This window comes from Populus trichocarpa, chromosome 11 (genome assembly GCF_000002775.5).
Source record: "Populus trichocarpa isolate Nisqually-1 chromosome 11, P.trichocarpa_v4.1, whole genome shotgun sequence".
Classification (NCBI taxonomy): Eukaryota; Viridiplantae; Streptophyta; class Magnoliopsida; order Malpighiales; family Salicaceae; genus Populus; species Populus trichocarpa.
In genome coordinates, this window is record NC_037295.2 from 6,587,141 (window position 1) to 6,600,493 (window position 13,353).

A 13,353-nucleotide genomic window follows, 5' to 3' on the forward strand; every position below is an offset into this window, starting at 1 on the left:
ACACTTAAGGGGTGATAGCATCTTCTCTTTCGCATAACTAGTCCTGGATCATAGAATTTCTGTTAACCAATTAGGATTTATAATGACCATAATACTAGGTGACGACTCCTTAAACGAGATCGTTTTCCTAAAAAAACAAGATGCTAGATATTTATTCTTTTTCCATGAAAAATTGTAATGGTCGCTGCGATGTTCGGGTGATAAAAAAGTTGTTTGTGGGTGTAGCTCTAGGGCATAGCCATAGACATAGTTGTGGGCATCATCGTGGGTGTTTTCTTGGGTGTAGCCACTAGCATAGCCATATGGGGCGTAATTTATGAGCTTAACCGCTTGTTTAGCTGTTGGCATCACATATCATTGGCTTAGTTGCTAGCATCAAGTGTTGTTGGTGTAGCTGTAGATGTATTGTCAGCCATGAAAAAAGTTTTTGAAAAACATGAATGAATTGATTTTTTGTTTATTTTCTACATATGATTCCAATTGACGAGGCTAGAAAAATCCTCAAAAGAAACATAATTAATTACCAGTTGTGCCTGGTGACACTTAAAATAAAAAAATAAATTCTAATAAAATTAAACTTGTCCAACTCATAATTAATTACCTGTTGCGATATTTACCGGTTGGTAACTTCTAATCAACCCTAATCGGTTCGGAGAGATAGAAATGAAAAGGAATCAAATCTAGTGGCTAAAGGTCATTCTCACCAATTTAAGAATTTGTCCCCACGTACGTCCAGTATAAATCAAGTACGTACCTCATAAAATGAAAACTTATTCAAGCTTCTTTCCTACTCCTGCACCCAACATGTTCACGATGCTTCCGCCTCCGCATGGACTTCTTCAGTTTTGCCGAGTAATGGTGGTCGTGATCACTCTTTTCAGTTCTGCTACTTTGGTTGTCTCATATCAGTTACATCCAGACGAAGGTAAGAGAGTAAGCTTTGTTTTTATTGCAATAATATATGGAGTGTTGTAATAATATGAGCTAATTAATTTCCACGACTTTCCATTCCATTGGTGTGCTATGTCACATATCCACAGATTTGCTTACAGCTACGTATATAATATATATATATATATATATATATATATATATATATATATATATATATATAATTAAACAAAGTTGTAATGTGGTCATAAAATAGCTTTTAGTTTCCAGGGAGCGTGGCGTGATGACAAAGGGCTTGAGATCTGCACAGTAGATTTTGAGTTCGAGTCAGAGCGTGCACCTCTTGTAAGAGCATGGGATAGCCAGGGTTTTACTCGCTTACCTAGACTCACAAAGTGCGCTTTCCGGGGGTGGGGTTTCCTCGAATTCAAAAAAAAAAAAAAGCTTTTATCTTTATAAAAAAAATTCCAAAAATATGGAATGTTAAGTGAAGTTATATATACAAATTATAGGAACACAAAAATGCCAATTGCTTCTGTAATGATTCATTACTAATGAAGCTACATGATATTCAAGGTAATTTATCTTGCATTTAATCATGTTATGACATTTGTCCTCGACTGATGGTAAATAAATACTATTCTACTACTAATATTATTGTTAACGGAAACAGACGGAGTGACCATGTTAATTTTTAACATTACGGTGGGCGTGGATTGTCCTAAAAAAAGAATTACAGATCATATAGAGAAAAACCCTGAATTCGGAATATTAGATTTTTCAACTTGTTTTTTTTTTTATGTATTAAAATAATATTTTTTAAAATTATTTTTGACATTATTATATTAAAATGATATAAAAATATAAAAAAAATAATTTTTTAAAAACTTTTAAAATACAAAATAAATCGGGCTCCAAAGCACACTTGTCGAATCACACCACTTATCTTTTTAACCCGAAATGGTATCATTCGTGTTGCTGTTGAAAACAAGGTTGCCACTCATTTGATAGCCACAATATGGCCATACCTCTATGAAATATAAAATTGCTTTTACAATTTTGGATCCAATATTAAAAGAAAAACAAACAATACGTATTTGATATTAAGAGTAAACAAACAAAATTAATTTAAAATAATAAGTGGGATTAAAAAAATTAAAACATATAAATGAGTTAATAAAAAAGTGTTTTTTGATTTCCAATTCTCCTAAAATACACGCAACAAATTGAAAAGGAGAACTTTGAATTATTTATAATTAAATTGTGGAGTTAATATACAATCCGTTTACTTTATTTATATATTTTCATTATTTATATCTATTTTTACTGGATTTGTGCTCAAGATTCCGACCATTTTATTGTGTTAGAATACCACTTGAAAACTATTAGTTTTTTTTTTTTGGGTGATATATATGAGTTAATATTAACCGATGTTATGGATATGGATGTGGATATTTTGATAAAATTTTCCGTGGATGCATGATCCTTGAACTAGTGACGGCGTTAAAACAAATTGTCGAGACACTGACGCTGGGTGGGCAACCCTTCGAGGTGGGCGATGCTTGCAACCAACCAGGAACTCTGCACGATATAAATCTGTTGAAACAAGATTCAGGAGCCAATAGCACCGTCATGTGCAATTGCACCCTCAACCTCAATAATGATGGTTATTGTCATATCACGTCACTGTAAGATTTTTCTTCTTTTTTTTTTAATTTGTTTTTGTCTTCTATGTTTATTTGAATACTTGATGTTAAAATATATAAATGTTTTGGTGTTGAATTAGTTGTAGTATGGATAGCCCATTTTTAAATAGATTGGATACATTGGATCAAATATAAGTAAATTAGCACAAAGTAGTTTTGAGTTTTTCAATCATCTAAACATTTGTTTATATACTGATGGTGTTTTTCTCTTTCAATAACAGATATCTAAAAACGCTCAGTCTTTCAGGCGAGCTCCCGCCTGAAATGGCCAACCTTACATATCTTGAAATTCTGTAAGAACCTTTTCAGGATATATTTTATTTGTGTTTCTATGTGTATTGATTGTAGAATCTCAAAGTAACTTTTATCGACAAATTTATAAATTGTGGAATGGAAATACCTTAATAATAATAAAAAAGAAGAAGCATATTTGACGTAGCTGAACCTAACAAATAAGAATAAAAAAAATATATAATTTTTTAAAGACATGATCACACATAAATCTTAATTCATTGTTTTATTATTGAATAATTTTTTTCTAATAATCTTAATAATTAAAAACTCAATATTACAACTCTTAAAGCTATTTGTATACTAAGAAAAATAATTAAAGAGTTATACATTAATAGGTTAAAAAATTCTAAATTAACTAAAAAAATATAGTAAATCTTGAAAAATAATGTTTAGGTTTACTATGTTGTAAAAGAAACTTTACTTTCAACAAGCAAGGTTTATACTCCAAAGCAATGTCTACTTGACGTTTTATAAAGTTGAACAAGTTAAATTCTCAAGTATTGATGCTAAATTATCTGTTACAGTGACCTAACTCGCAACTACATTTCTGGCAATATTCCTGAGGAATGGGCTTCAATGAAACATTTGACAAAACTGTAAGTTCATTCACCTCATCTTTGCTTACCAGTTCATACACAAGGCAGAATTCACCATAACTAGATAACATTTTATGCATGCAGCTTACTTACATCCAATCGCTTGTCAGGAAATATTCCTGGGTACTTGGGAAGGTTTCGTAGCCTGACTAACTTGTATGTATTGAAGTCATAAATATATGTTCTGCCGATTTATCATTTGTTTTGTTTTGTGTTTCTGTTTTTGACAATGCTAGCTTACTTGGTTCACTAATTTCATTTTTGTCAATTAATCAAATACAAATACATGAAGGTCCCTTGAAGCAAATCAGTTTTCTGGTACTATTCCTTTTCAGCTTGGTGATCTTGTCAACTTAACATTCCTGTAAGGCATTTAACTGCTCATCATTATTAAACCAACGCAAGCTAGGCATTTTAGTTGCAATCTTTGATGCTGTGCTATGAATTAATGGTTGCAGGATACTTTCCTCCAATCAGTTGGAGGGAAACTTGCCAAATACTCTCGCTAAGCTAAACTTGACTCATTTGTAAGTAATCAATTCCTTTCTTCTTTAAACACAGTTTTTGATAATTCAATAGCATCTGGTTTTCTTAATTCGGTTTTGTAATGTGCAGTCGTGCAAGTGATAATAATCTTAGTGGTAGAATACCTGATTTCATTGGGAACTGGAGTCATATTGATAGACTGTGAGGATCTCTATCTGCATGATATTTTCGTTAATTCATTTCTCTGCTACATGTTGCATAATATTCTGATATTTTGTTTTTCCTCTTTGGACTAACGAAGTGAATTATACGCAAGTGGACTAGAAGGGCCCATACCTCCTGCCATTCTTTCTTTAGAGAAGCTGACAGATTTGTGAGTCAAACTACTTCCTGAGATGCATAGCAATATATAAAACAATAATTATGGTGTTTCCTCTTTGAAGAAGACAGAAAGAATAAAGGGAACTATAACACATTCTTTTCTTTTCAATGTACAGGAGGATCACTGATATGTCTGGACCAGAGTCTAATTTACCCAAAATCCCCCCCATAGTGAAATATTTGTTCGTCAACTGTCCGTAAAATGTCTAAAATAAATAAAATTGAGAACATGTTCTGTTGAGAACTAACTAAGCCTATCTTTAATTTCTTTGAAGGGTTTTGCGGAACATCAATTTAACTGGAGTGATCCCAGCAGATGTGTGGGCATCGGATTCTCTGAAAACGCTGTAAGTCTTAACACCTTCACTCATCACCTTATATGTGCTGCAATGTGATACTTTGATTTCATGAATATATTTTAATAACACCGCAAAATGGTTATTGGTTGTTAATTTTTTTTAATTTAGTTCTTAATTGATTCTAAAACTTTGATTTTCTTGTAATTTTACTTTTGATTTCTGGTTTCTTAAAATTTCAATCTTATCAAGTAAACTCAAATTTGGGTTTTCAAACTTAATTTTTCATCAGTTAAGCCCCTAATAAAATTAATTTAACTCATTCAAAGTATAATTACATATTTGCACTTGATTAAATTCTTCAATTCGACTCAAATTAATTCTCACATGATTAATCTTTAATTTGCCCCATGATTAAATCACATTGGCCTATTAAAAATTTAATTATGCCCATGAACTTAATTTCTATCAAAGAAGCATCTTAACCCAATAGCTGAAACTTTTAGGTGAGGTCCCAAGATATAATTAATATTATTATTCTCTAACACACCTTCTCGAGTGAAAGCTCTTTGAACTTGAAACTTGCACAGACCTACATTACCTTGTGCTTGATTTTTATCAAATAAATGGGGATGGTGGGATTCGAACTCGTGACCGCTTAATCATCAAGGCTCTGATACCATGTCAAAGAATCATTTCAACCCAATAGTTTAAACTTTTAGATGAGATCCTAAGATATAATTAATATTATTATTCTCTAATAATTTCTATGCAGATTTGTCCAATAATCATTTAATTTGACATTGAATCTACATTGTTTCCTTAGTCTTGGGTATAATGAGGTACAATTACGCTTCAAATTTCATCTACAGCTTGATTTTTCTATATATTTGAGATCCTCCTTGACCTTCTTTCTCCGCGTCATTGGTCTTTATTTTATTTTTTTTAATTTGTTTTGGAAGAAAAAGAAGTGAACTTGGGGAATAACCCAAAAATGGGTTATAACATTTAGCAACAATATTATATTCTTTGTCATGGTTACTTTTGCAATCATAACTCTTTTAGTGTCAAATAATGTTAAAATATGATCTTTCATCTTAATCTCATATCCCTTCTCAAACAATTGTCCTTAGCTCAATATGTTGTTTTTCACCATTAGTATATAATAAATATCACCAATACATTGATGAATTCCATCTTTTAATTTAATCAAAATCATTTATTTTTCTTTGATGACAACTTTTGAATGATCTGCAAAGGTAACATTGCCTCTAATTTCTTTATCAAGCTCTATGAATTTGTCTTTATCTCCACACAAGTGGTTGCTAGCTCAATTTTCTAGATACCACCAATTCTCTTTGTCTTGCATTCTCTTATTATGTGCACTTATAGTAGGGTGGCTTCTTTCTCTTCTTATATTATAAGATTTTCATTCCTATCAACCTTCTTGGTTGGAATCTAGCAATCCCTAGCATAGTGATCTGCCTTTTGACAATTATAACATATAACTTTTGATTTGTCAAACCTGGATCTTGGATTGTCATTTTCAGTGTAACTGATTGACTGATTTGTTTCATACGGTCGACTGATTGATTTGTTAAGGCTGTCTTGGCCTCCTTTTTCAAATCTGCCTCTTACTCCTCTTTCTTTGTTTCGTCCATGTCCTCTACCCCCTTAGGAATATCCAGAACTATCTTGCTTAGCAATAAGTGTTTATGCGTCTACATTCTTTTGAATCCCATTGACTCTTTTCTTATGGACTTGTAATTTTTCCATAAGACTTTATTTTGAGAGAACATCCATATTCTGTGATTACTCTATCGCGATAACCATATAATGGAATTTTTTTTGTAGCGAGAGTAGAATCTTCTTTACCACACGTGTCTCTTCCATCTTCTCTCTATATCTCCTCATTTGATTGTATATGACCAATACTCTTGCAAAATATTCTGAAATATTCTCTGATTCAAATATATGTAACTTTTCAAAGTCACCACATAACTTTTTCTAAACATACCTTTCTACATTGTCAACTCCTTGCTTTGATTCTTCCAAAACTTCTCATACATGTTTGGTGGTGGTTGCATTGACCACTATCTCAAAAGTGACATCATCTAGACATTGGGGAATGATTGTGAGTGTTTGTTGATTCTTCCTTCATGCCTTTTGCACGATTTTCTTTTAGGTTGAAGTCAATATTGCTCCATTTATAGGCTTCTCAAAGCTTTTTTTAAACGTCTCCCATATATCTTTGGAAACTTAGCTAAGTTTTTACTCAAATTCACTAAATTTAATATTTGCCCTTTGTCAACTTATGACATTGAAGTAAGAAGTTTGGATTGACCATGTCAAATAATCAAACCTAAGCTCTAATACCACTTTTTGGAAGTAAAACAAGTGTGGTATATGATCAACACAATAATGTAAGGTCAAAAACTCAAGAACAAGAAGAAGATTGAGAGAAATGAATACTTTTGTTAAGTGTTTCTCTTTAAGCCCCCTTAGCTATTTTCTCTCTTTTTGTATTTATAGTAATGTTGAATTACAAGCTTTTTTATAAACATAAAGTCCTAAATAATTAAAAAAATAAACTAATACAAGGAAATCCTAATCTAAACAGGAATTGTATTATGACAACTGAACCGGTCGACCGATTCTTAATCCAACCGATCGCTTTGTCTCAATTGATTGACCTGTTATCAACCAGTTGACCTATTCAAGTACTAATTTCTAAAAATCAATTTACCTTCAACATTTAGAACTTATTTCTAAACTTTCTTCCACACATTCTAAACACTTTTACATTCTTGACATTTAACTTGGTTTGTGTTTAACCATGAACCAAATGAAACATAAGTAAAAATAATGCAGGTATTTGCATTTCGCAGAAGCTCCAGCTTGTCTATTGCAAAACTACTTGCAAAAAGGTGCAAGGAATATTCCGAAAACTAAAGTTGGAAAATCTTTTAATGTAATCTTTTGCAGGGATTTAACTTTCAACAAGTTGGAAGGAGGAATTCCTGAAGATGCAAAAACATATAATTTTATGTAAGTTTTTAAATTTGAATATTTGAAATCTGAGCATGGATGGATCGAGGAGTGAATTATGATGAAAGAATCAATCTGGCTTTTGAAAACCAGGTTTTTTAGTGGAAACAAGCTGACTGGAAGTGTCCCAAACTCATTTATCAACTCAGACCAAAAAATGTATGTTTCAGTTATTTCAGTTTAGATATTCTGTTCAACTTCTCTGCTCTCTTGTGAAGATATAACTGCTGATGATTGATCAACCATTAATATTTTTAAAGTGGTCTTCTGAGTGAATCTTGATAATCTAAGGCTACATATATATTCATGCCATATATAGGGCCTCAACGAAAGCCTAGTTTCTGAAAATATGTGGGTTTTTTTTTTTAATCTTGCTTAGCATTTCATTTGTTCCACTACTTATTATTAATTTTGTTGAGGTTCATATTCATATTTATGATTCCCTTGGCTTCTTGCAGTGATGTTTCCTACAATAACTTTTCACGGCTGCCAAGCTGTCAAGATGCCCTGTAAGGAAATCTATTTTCTTAAATTTGGGATACTCGTGGTTGCTGCGAAACTTAATGATTTGAATCTATAAACCAGGGGTATAAACACGTACAGGAGTTCATCCATCAAGAATAACTTGTAAGGCTCCTCTTATACACTCTGGAGTGCGATATTTTTGGTATTTCATGTTGTTGAAGATCCAATCTGGTAGTTGTCATGATACCAAGGAAAAATTAAGAACCACAACTGATACAAAGTAAGAGAGGTGTATATATGTTTGTACATATAAAACTCATATATGCTTAGCAGAAATCTAGGATGAAACGAGGTCCCTATGGATAACCTTAATTTGGAAATGGAGCTCTTACAGGGATAAATTTCAAAATTCCCTTTTGGGATATTTTAAAGGGATTTCTTAAATGCAGACAGGCAGGTAAATATCCCTTCTAAAAACTCACTCCCGTAGACTAAAAAGATCTTTGCAATGGTGGAACCTGCGTTAACAGAATATGCTGCTAATCATATAAACCATATCCTATTCATATATAGTTTTCAGGGGGGAAAAATACATTATATATCAGATGCTAAGCAGGATTATAACAGAATATCTTTGGAATTAAATCTGCAATTTATATTTATATCTTTAAATCCTATCCAGATTTTCTTTCTCAGCACAAACTTGGTATCCTAGGATCAGATATACCAGGCCATGTCCTTGTAGCTTTTATGCTCAAAATATTTTTACTATTTCAAATCAGTTATGCAAATTTTATATGTTTTTAAATGCATGTAGGAGTGAAACATATATATGCTAACTTGTGCATTTTGAACTTTTTAATTTAGATCATGTTATGTAAACTGCTTGCAAAAATACCAATAGAAATCATCAATTATATTCATTTTGAACTTTTATATGTTGTTGATTAATGCTGAATGAATGAATGAATGAATGAAGAACATAAGAATGTGACATGCTTTCTTATTCATTTACCCCAAGATATAAGCACCAACACTCATGAAGAGGGAACAGCCATGTACCGATTTTCTCAATGAGAAAACATAAAATGAATATTTTACTTGAATAATATGATATTTTTTTTGGGGATGAAATAATGCTAATTCTTACTATAATGAACAGCATGGTTTCGATAACTGATTCTTATATTGCAGTTTGCAGAACCATTTGATATTCTTACTATAATTTCCATGTCTTACAGAAGCGGACTTCTTCCATGCTCAAGCAAACATGAGTGCCCCAAAAGTATGATATTCTTTTCCCTCCTTAAATGAGAAGTAACGAAGTTCTTTAAAATCAAAGCAAATCTGTTTCAAATTTATCAGCATACCGAAATCAGTAATATCAGTGTCTGTGTATTTATTTGAGCACGAGTACTAATTTCAATGTAGATTTTTTTGCCTTAATTCTACATTCTATTCTGCACACAGATCTATTAAGGATGTATTCATTCTCAGTTTCGTTGGACAAGTAAGGATTTATCTGTAACCAAAACATGGCCTCATATTTTCACCATCAATATCACTAATCGGAAACCAAAGGTTGATAGAACAACCTCCATCGATTCGAGTTGAACAATGATTGTGACAAGCCACTCGGAAAAGTATTAATTAGCCAATGACTAATCGATTTGAAGCTATATAGTAGAGTAATAGCTCTAGTTGTAGAGCAAAGGGATCCAAAAATCTAAACACTTACACGCCTCTACGATATGAGAAGAATATTTGCAACTGTTCTAATGGTGTACTAATTTGACGTATTGCAGGTTATCGTTCATTCCATGTAAACTGTGGTGGGCCGGATGTAGCCATTGGGAGTATCATGTATGAAGGTGACGAAAGCATTAAAGGTGATGCTGCTACGATTTATTCTAATAAAAAATCAAACTGGGGATTCAGCAACACTGGAGATTTTATGGATGTCGGTAGTAATCGCCCCGGATATATATTTACTCCAAACAACTCTTATTTCCCAACGGATACGGTGTATTCTACAGCACGCAGAGCTGCCATCTCTCTCACTTATTATGGATATTGTCTAGAAAATGGGATGTACACTGTTAAACTCGACTTTGCTGAGATACAATTCACAGATGACGAATCGTACAAAAGAGTTGGAAAACGCTTTTTTGACATTTATATTCAGGTAATTGAGATTAAATTATCCAAAAAGATGATTTTTTTTTTCTTTCAAAAAAATCCTTTTAACTTGGGATTTGTTTTTCAGGGGAAACGAGAGAGAAAAGATTTTAATATTAAGGAGGCTGCCAATGGATCTAACAAAGCTTATTCTGAACAATTCACTGCTAATGTGACAGACAATACCTTGGAGATCCGTTTATACTGGAATGGAAAAGGGACTACTTGCATTCCAAAAAGAGGAAATTACGGTCCTCTTATTTCTGCAATAACTGTATGCTCAGGCATGTTTTATATATATATTCCCAGCATTTCATTTGAAAGTCACTGACTTTGCGATTTCATTCATATACCGAGCAATGATATCATAGCTTTGTTGATCAAGTACTTATCATACCTAAGACTTAGACTTGGTCATTTCCCCCACCGGTTACATAATTAACAAACAAATTCTTCCTTATGAACCGGGCTTTGATTTTCCTCATAACTGTATTTAAGCTTCTACTCAGTTCATTATACCATCTAAGAAGCACTTTATGGTTTGTTGTTTTCAGGCCAGAGAACTTCTTGTCCAGGTGAGAAGTAAACTGCTGCCCTACAGTGATTTATTGTCCCATTGGCTTTCTGTGTTTGTACGTGTAACTTTGTTTAATTTCAGAACCTGGAGAAGCAAGTAAAATACCTATCGTGGTTGGAGTTGTCACTTCAGCCTTACTCCTTGTTTTCTTGGTAATGGGTGTCATTTGTTGGAAATTCTATTTTAGAGACAAGTTCATGAGAGAACGAGGTACATTGAAATCAATCATCTGCGTGCTAAAGCCTTTTCCTTAATTAGTTAATTAGCAGCTATTACACACGCAAACATCTAGAATATAACACATCCGCGCATTGATGATGCTGAAGCATTTCCCTTGTGTCACCAACAATTATGTGCAGATCTCAAGGGGCTAGATCTGAAAACTGGTTCCTTCACTTTGAGGCAGCTGAGAGCTGCCACTAACAATTTTGATTCTGCTGGCAAAATTGGAGAAGGTGGATTTGGCTCCGTATACAAGGTCTGTCACTCTAATATTCTCTTGCATATTATCCCAGATGATCATTGGACCTTTTGTTTGATCATGCAAAATGTGTACGATAAATTCAATGCAGGGTAAATTGTCAGATGGAACTCTCATTGCTGTTAAGCAGCTATCTCCTAAATCCAGGCAAGGAAACCGAGAATTTGTGAATGAAATAGGCATGATATCTGGTTTACAGCATCCCAATCTTGTAAAGCTTTATGGATGCTGTATTGAAGGAGATCAGTTGCTTCTGGTGTACGAATACATGGAAAACAACTCCCTCGCCAAAGCACTTTTTGGTAACCATAATGGCATCTGATTAATTTCCAGTAAAATCTTCTTCTTCTTTTTTCAATAATAGCATCGACTAGCAAAGTTGAAGTCATTTTATTTAGTGAACCTCCTTTACTGGATTAGCTACAGGTTCAGAAACAAGTTTTCTGATGCTGGATTGGCCAACAAGATATAAGATATGTGTTGGAATAGCCAGAGGTTTAGCATTTCTCCATGAAGAATCTGCAATCAGGATTGTTCACAGAGACATCAAAGGTACAAATGTATTACTGGACAAAGATCTAAGTGCCAAGATATCAGACTTTGGACTAGCTAAGCTCAATGAAGAGGAGAACACTCACATCAGCACTCGTGTTGCCGGAACCATGTAAGTTTTAATCAGACTTAATTTGCAGCTTCCTTTATTCAGTGATCGCAATATACTCCGGTAGAGTCACTAATCTGGCATGGTTCTGATTTCAGAGGATATATGGCTCCAGAATATGCGCTGTGGGGTTATTTAACAGACAAAGCAGATGTTTATAGTTTTGGAGTTGTTGCTTTAGAAATTGTCAGTGGAAGAAGCAATTCGAGTTACAGGACAACAAATGAATTCGTATGTCTTCTTGACTGGGTAAGTTACAAGTCTGTTCTTGTTGCTATCTTGAATTCATGATGCATTAGGCACTACTCTCTGCAAATACTTTACCTTTTGCTTTCACAGGCCCATGTAATGCAAAAAAAGGGAAATTTAATGGAGATAGTGGACCCAAAGCTGCAGTCTGAATTCAACAAGGAAGAGGCTGAGAGGATGATCAAATTGGCTCTCTTATGCACCAATGCATCTCCATCTCTAAGGCCTGCAATGTCAGAAGTGGTGAGCATGCTTGAAGGACAGACCAGCATCCAGGAGATGATCTCAGATCCTAGCATTTATGGTGATGATTTACACTCCAAACATCTCAAAGGCCACTATCAGCAGGTCATGGACCAGAGTTTAAACAGCGAACAGGACCTCTTTCCTCCATCTGATAAATCATGGATTGGAAATTCCTCTACATCTGCCCATGATCTTTACCCCATCAATCCCGAGTCCATAAATTTAAACATCAGTGAAACCTCGTCTTTAATTGAATAAAGCCAAAGACATGCTTGGAGCTTCGTTTGTAATCATATAATGATCAATATTTAGACGTCTACACAACGTCTTGTTGCTTACCATCCATCTTGGTATGCTTATGGATTTATAATTCTATATAATGTAAACGGTCTATGGAAGCTATCTCCGTGGTTGTGAGAATTCAGAGCCCCAGACACTTTTCCTGGCCAATGATTATTACTCCCGATTTATGGGGATGGATATTATGAATATTTTTAATAAAATTTAAATTTAAAGAAGGGCTTGTTTTTGTATGAGATTCTTGAATTTCATATGACTACGGACTGTTGAATTATAAATATAGACAGACCTGTGTATAAAGCTTGGGGGCCAGAAAGAAAGACGCATAAATTATGTCCAGCATTTAATTCCAGCCCCTTTCTTGCCGAATCAGCCCTTCCTCACAAACACAGCCGGACCAGCACCATCATCTTGCCTCCTCCATTCACTTCCTCTCACCAAAACCTCCCGTAGCCAGCCATTAACCCACACTGTAAACTCATCTTCTCCACAAATGGT

The 13,353-nt window shown here is 33.7% G+C and overlaps 1 protein-coding gene across 2 annotated transcripts; it reads left to right on the plus strand.

Annotated features, from left to right (window-relative positions):
• The first annotated feature begins 770 nt into the window (after positions 1 to 770).
• On the plus strand, positions 771 to 13,073 carry LOC18103230 (probable LRR receptor-like serine/threonine-protein kinase At1g29720). 2 transcript variants are annotated; one of them, XM_024591974.2, is made up of 25 exons: positions 771 to 925; positions 2,387 to 2,579; positions 2,819 to 2,890; positions 3,416 to 3,487; positions 3,572 to 3,643; positions 3,780 to 3,851; positions 3,946 to 4,014; positions 4,103 to 4,174; positions 4,275 to 4,346; positions 4,471 to 4,536; positions 4,630 to 4,701; positions 7,636 to 7,698; positions 7,792 to 7,857; positions 8,157 to 8,207; positions 8,284 to 8,325; positions 9,405 to 9,448; positions 9,969 to 10,348; positions 10,430 to 10,625; positions 10,896 to 10,916; positions 11,000 to 11,128; positions 11,278 to 11,396; positions 11,491 to 11,701; positions 11,820 to 12,063; positions 12,159 to 12,309; positions 12,400 to 13,073. In XM_024591974.2, the coding sequence occupies exons 1-25, from the start codon at positions 805 to 807 to the stop codon at positions 12,811 to 12,813; spliced, it is 3,084 nt and encodes a 1,027-aa protein (XP_024447742.1). In that variant the 5' UTR covers positions 771 to 804; the 3' UTR covers positions 12,814 to 13,073. The 2 variants fall into 2 exon arrangements, with proteins under 2 accessions (XP_024447742.1, XP_024447743.1); XM_024591975.2 differs by having other exon boundaries at positions 11,826 to 12,063.
• Positions 13,074 to 13,353: the final 280 nt, after the last annotated feature.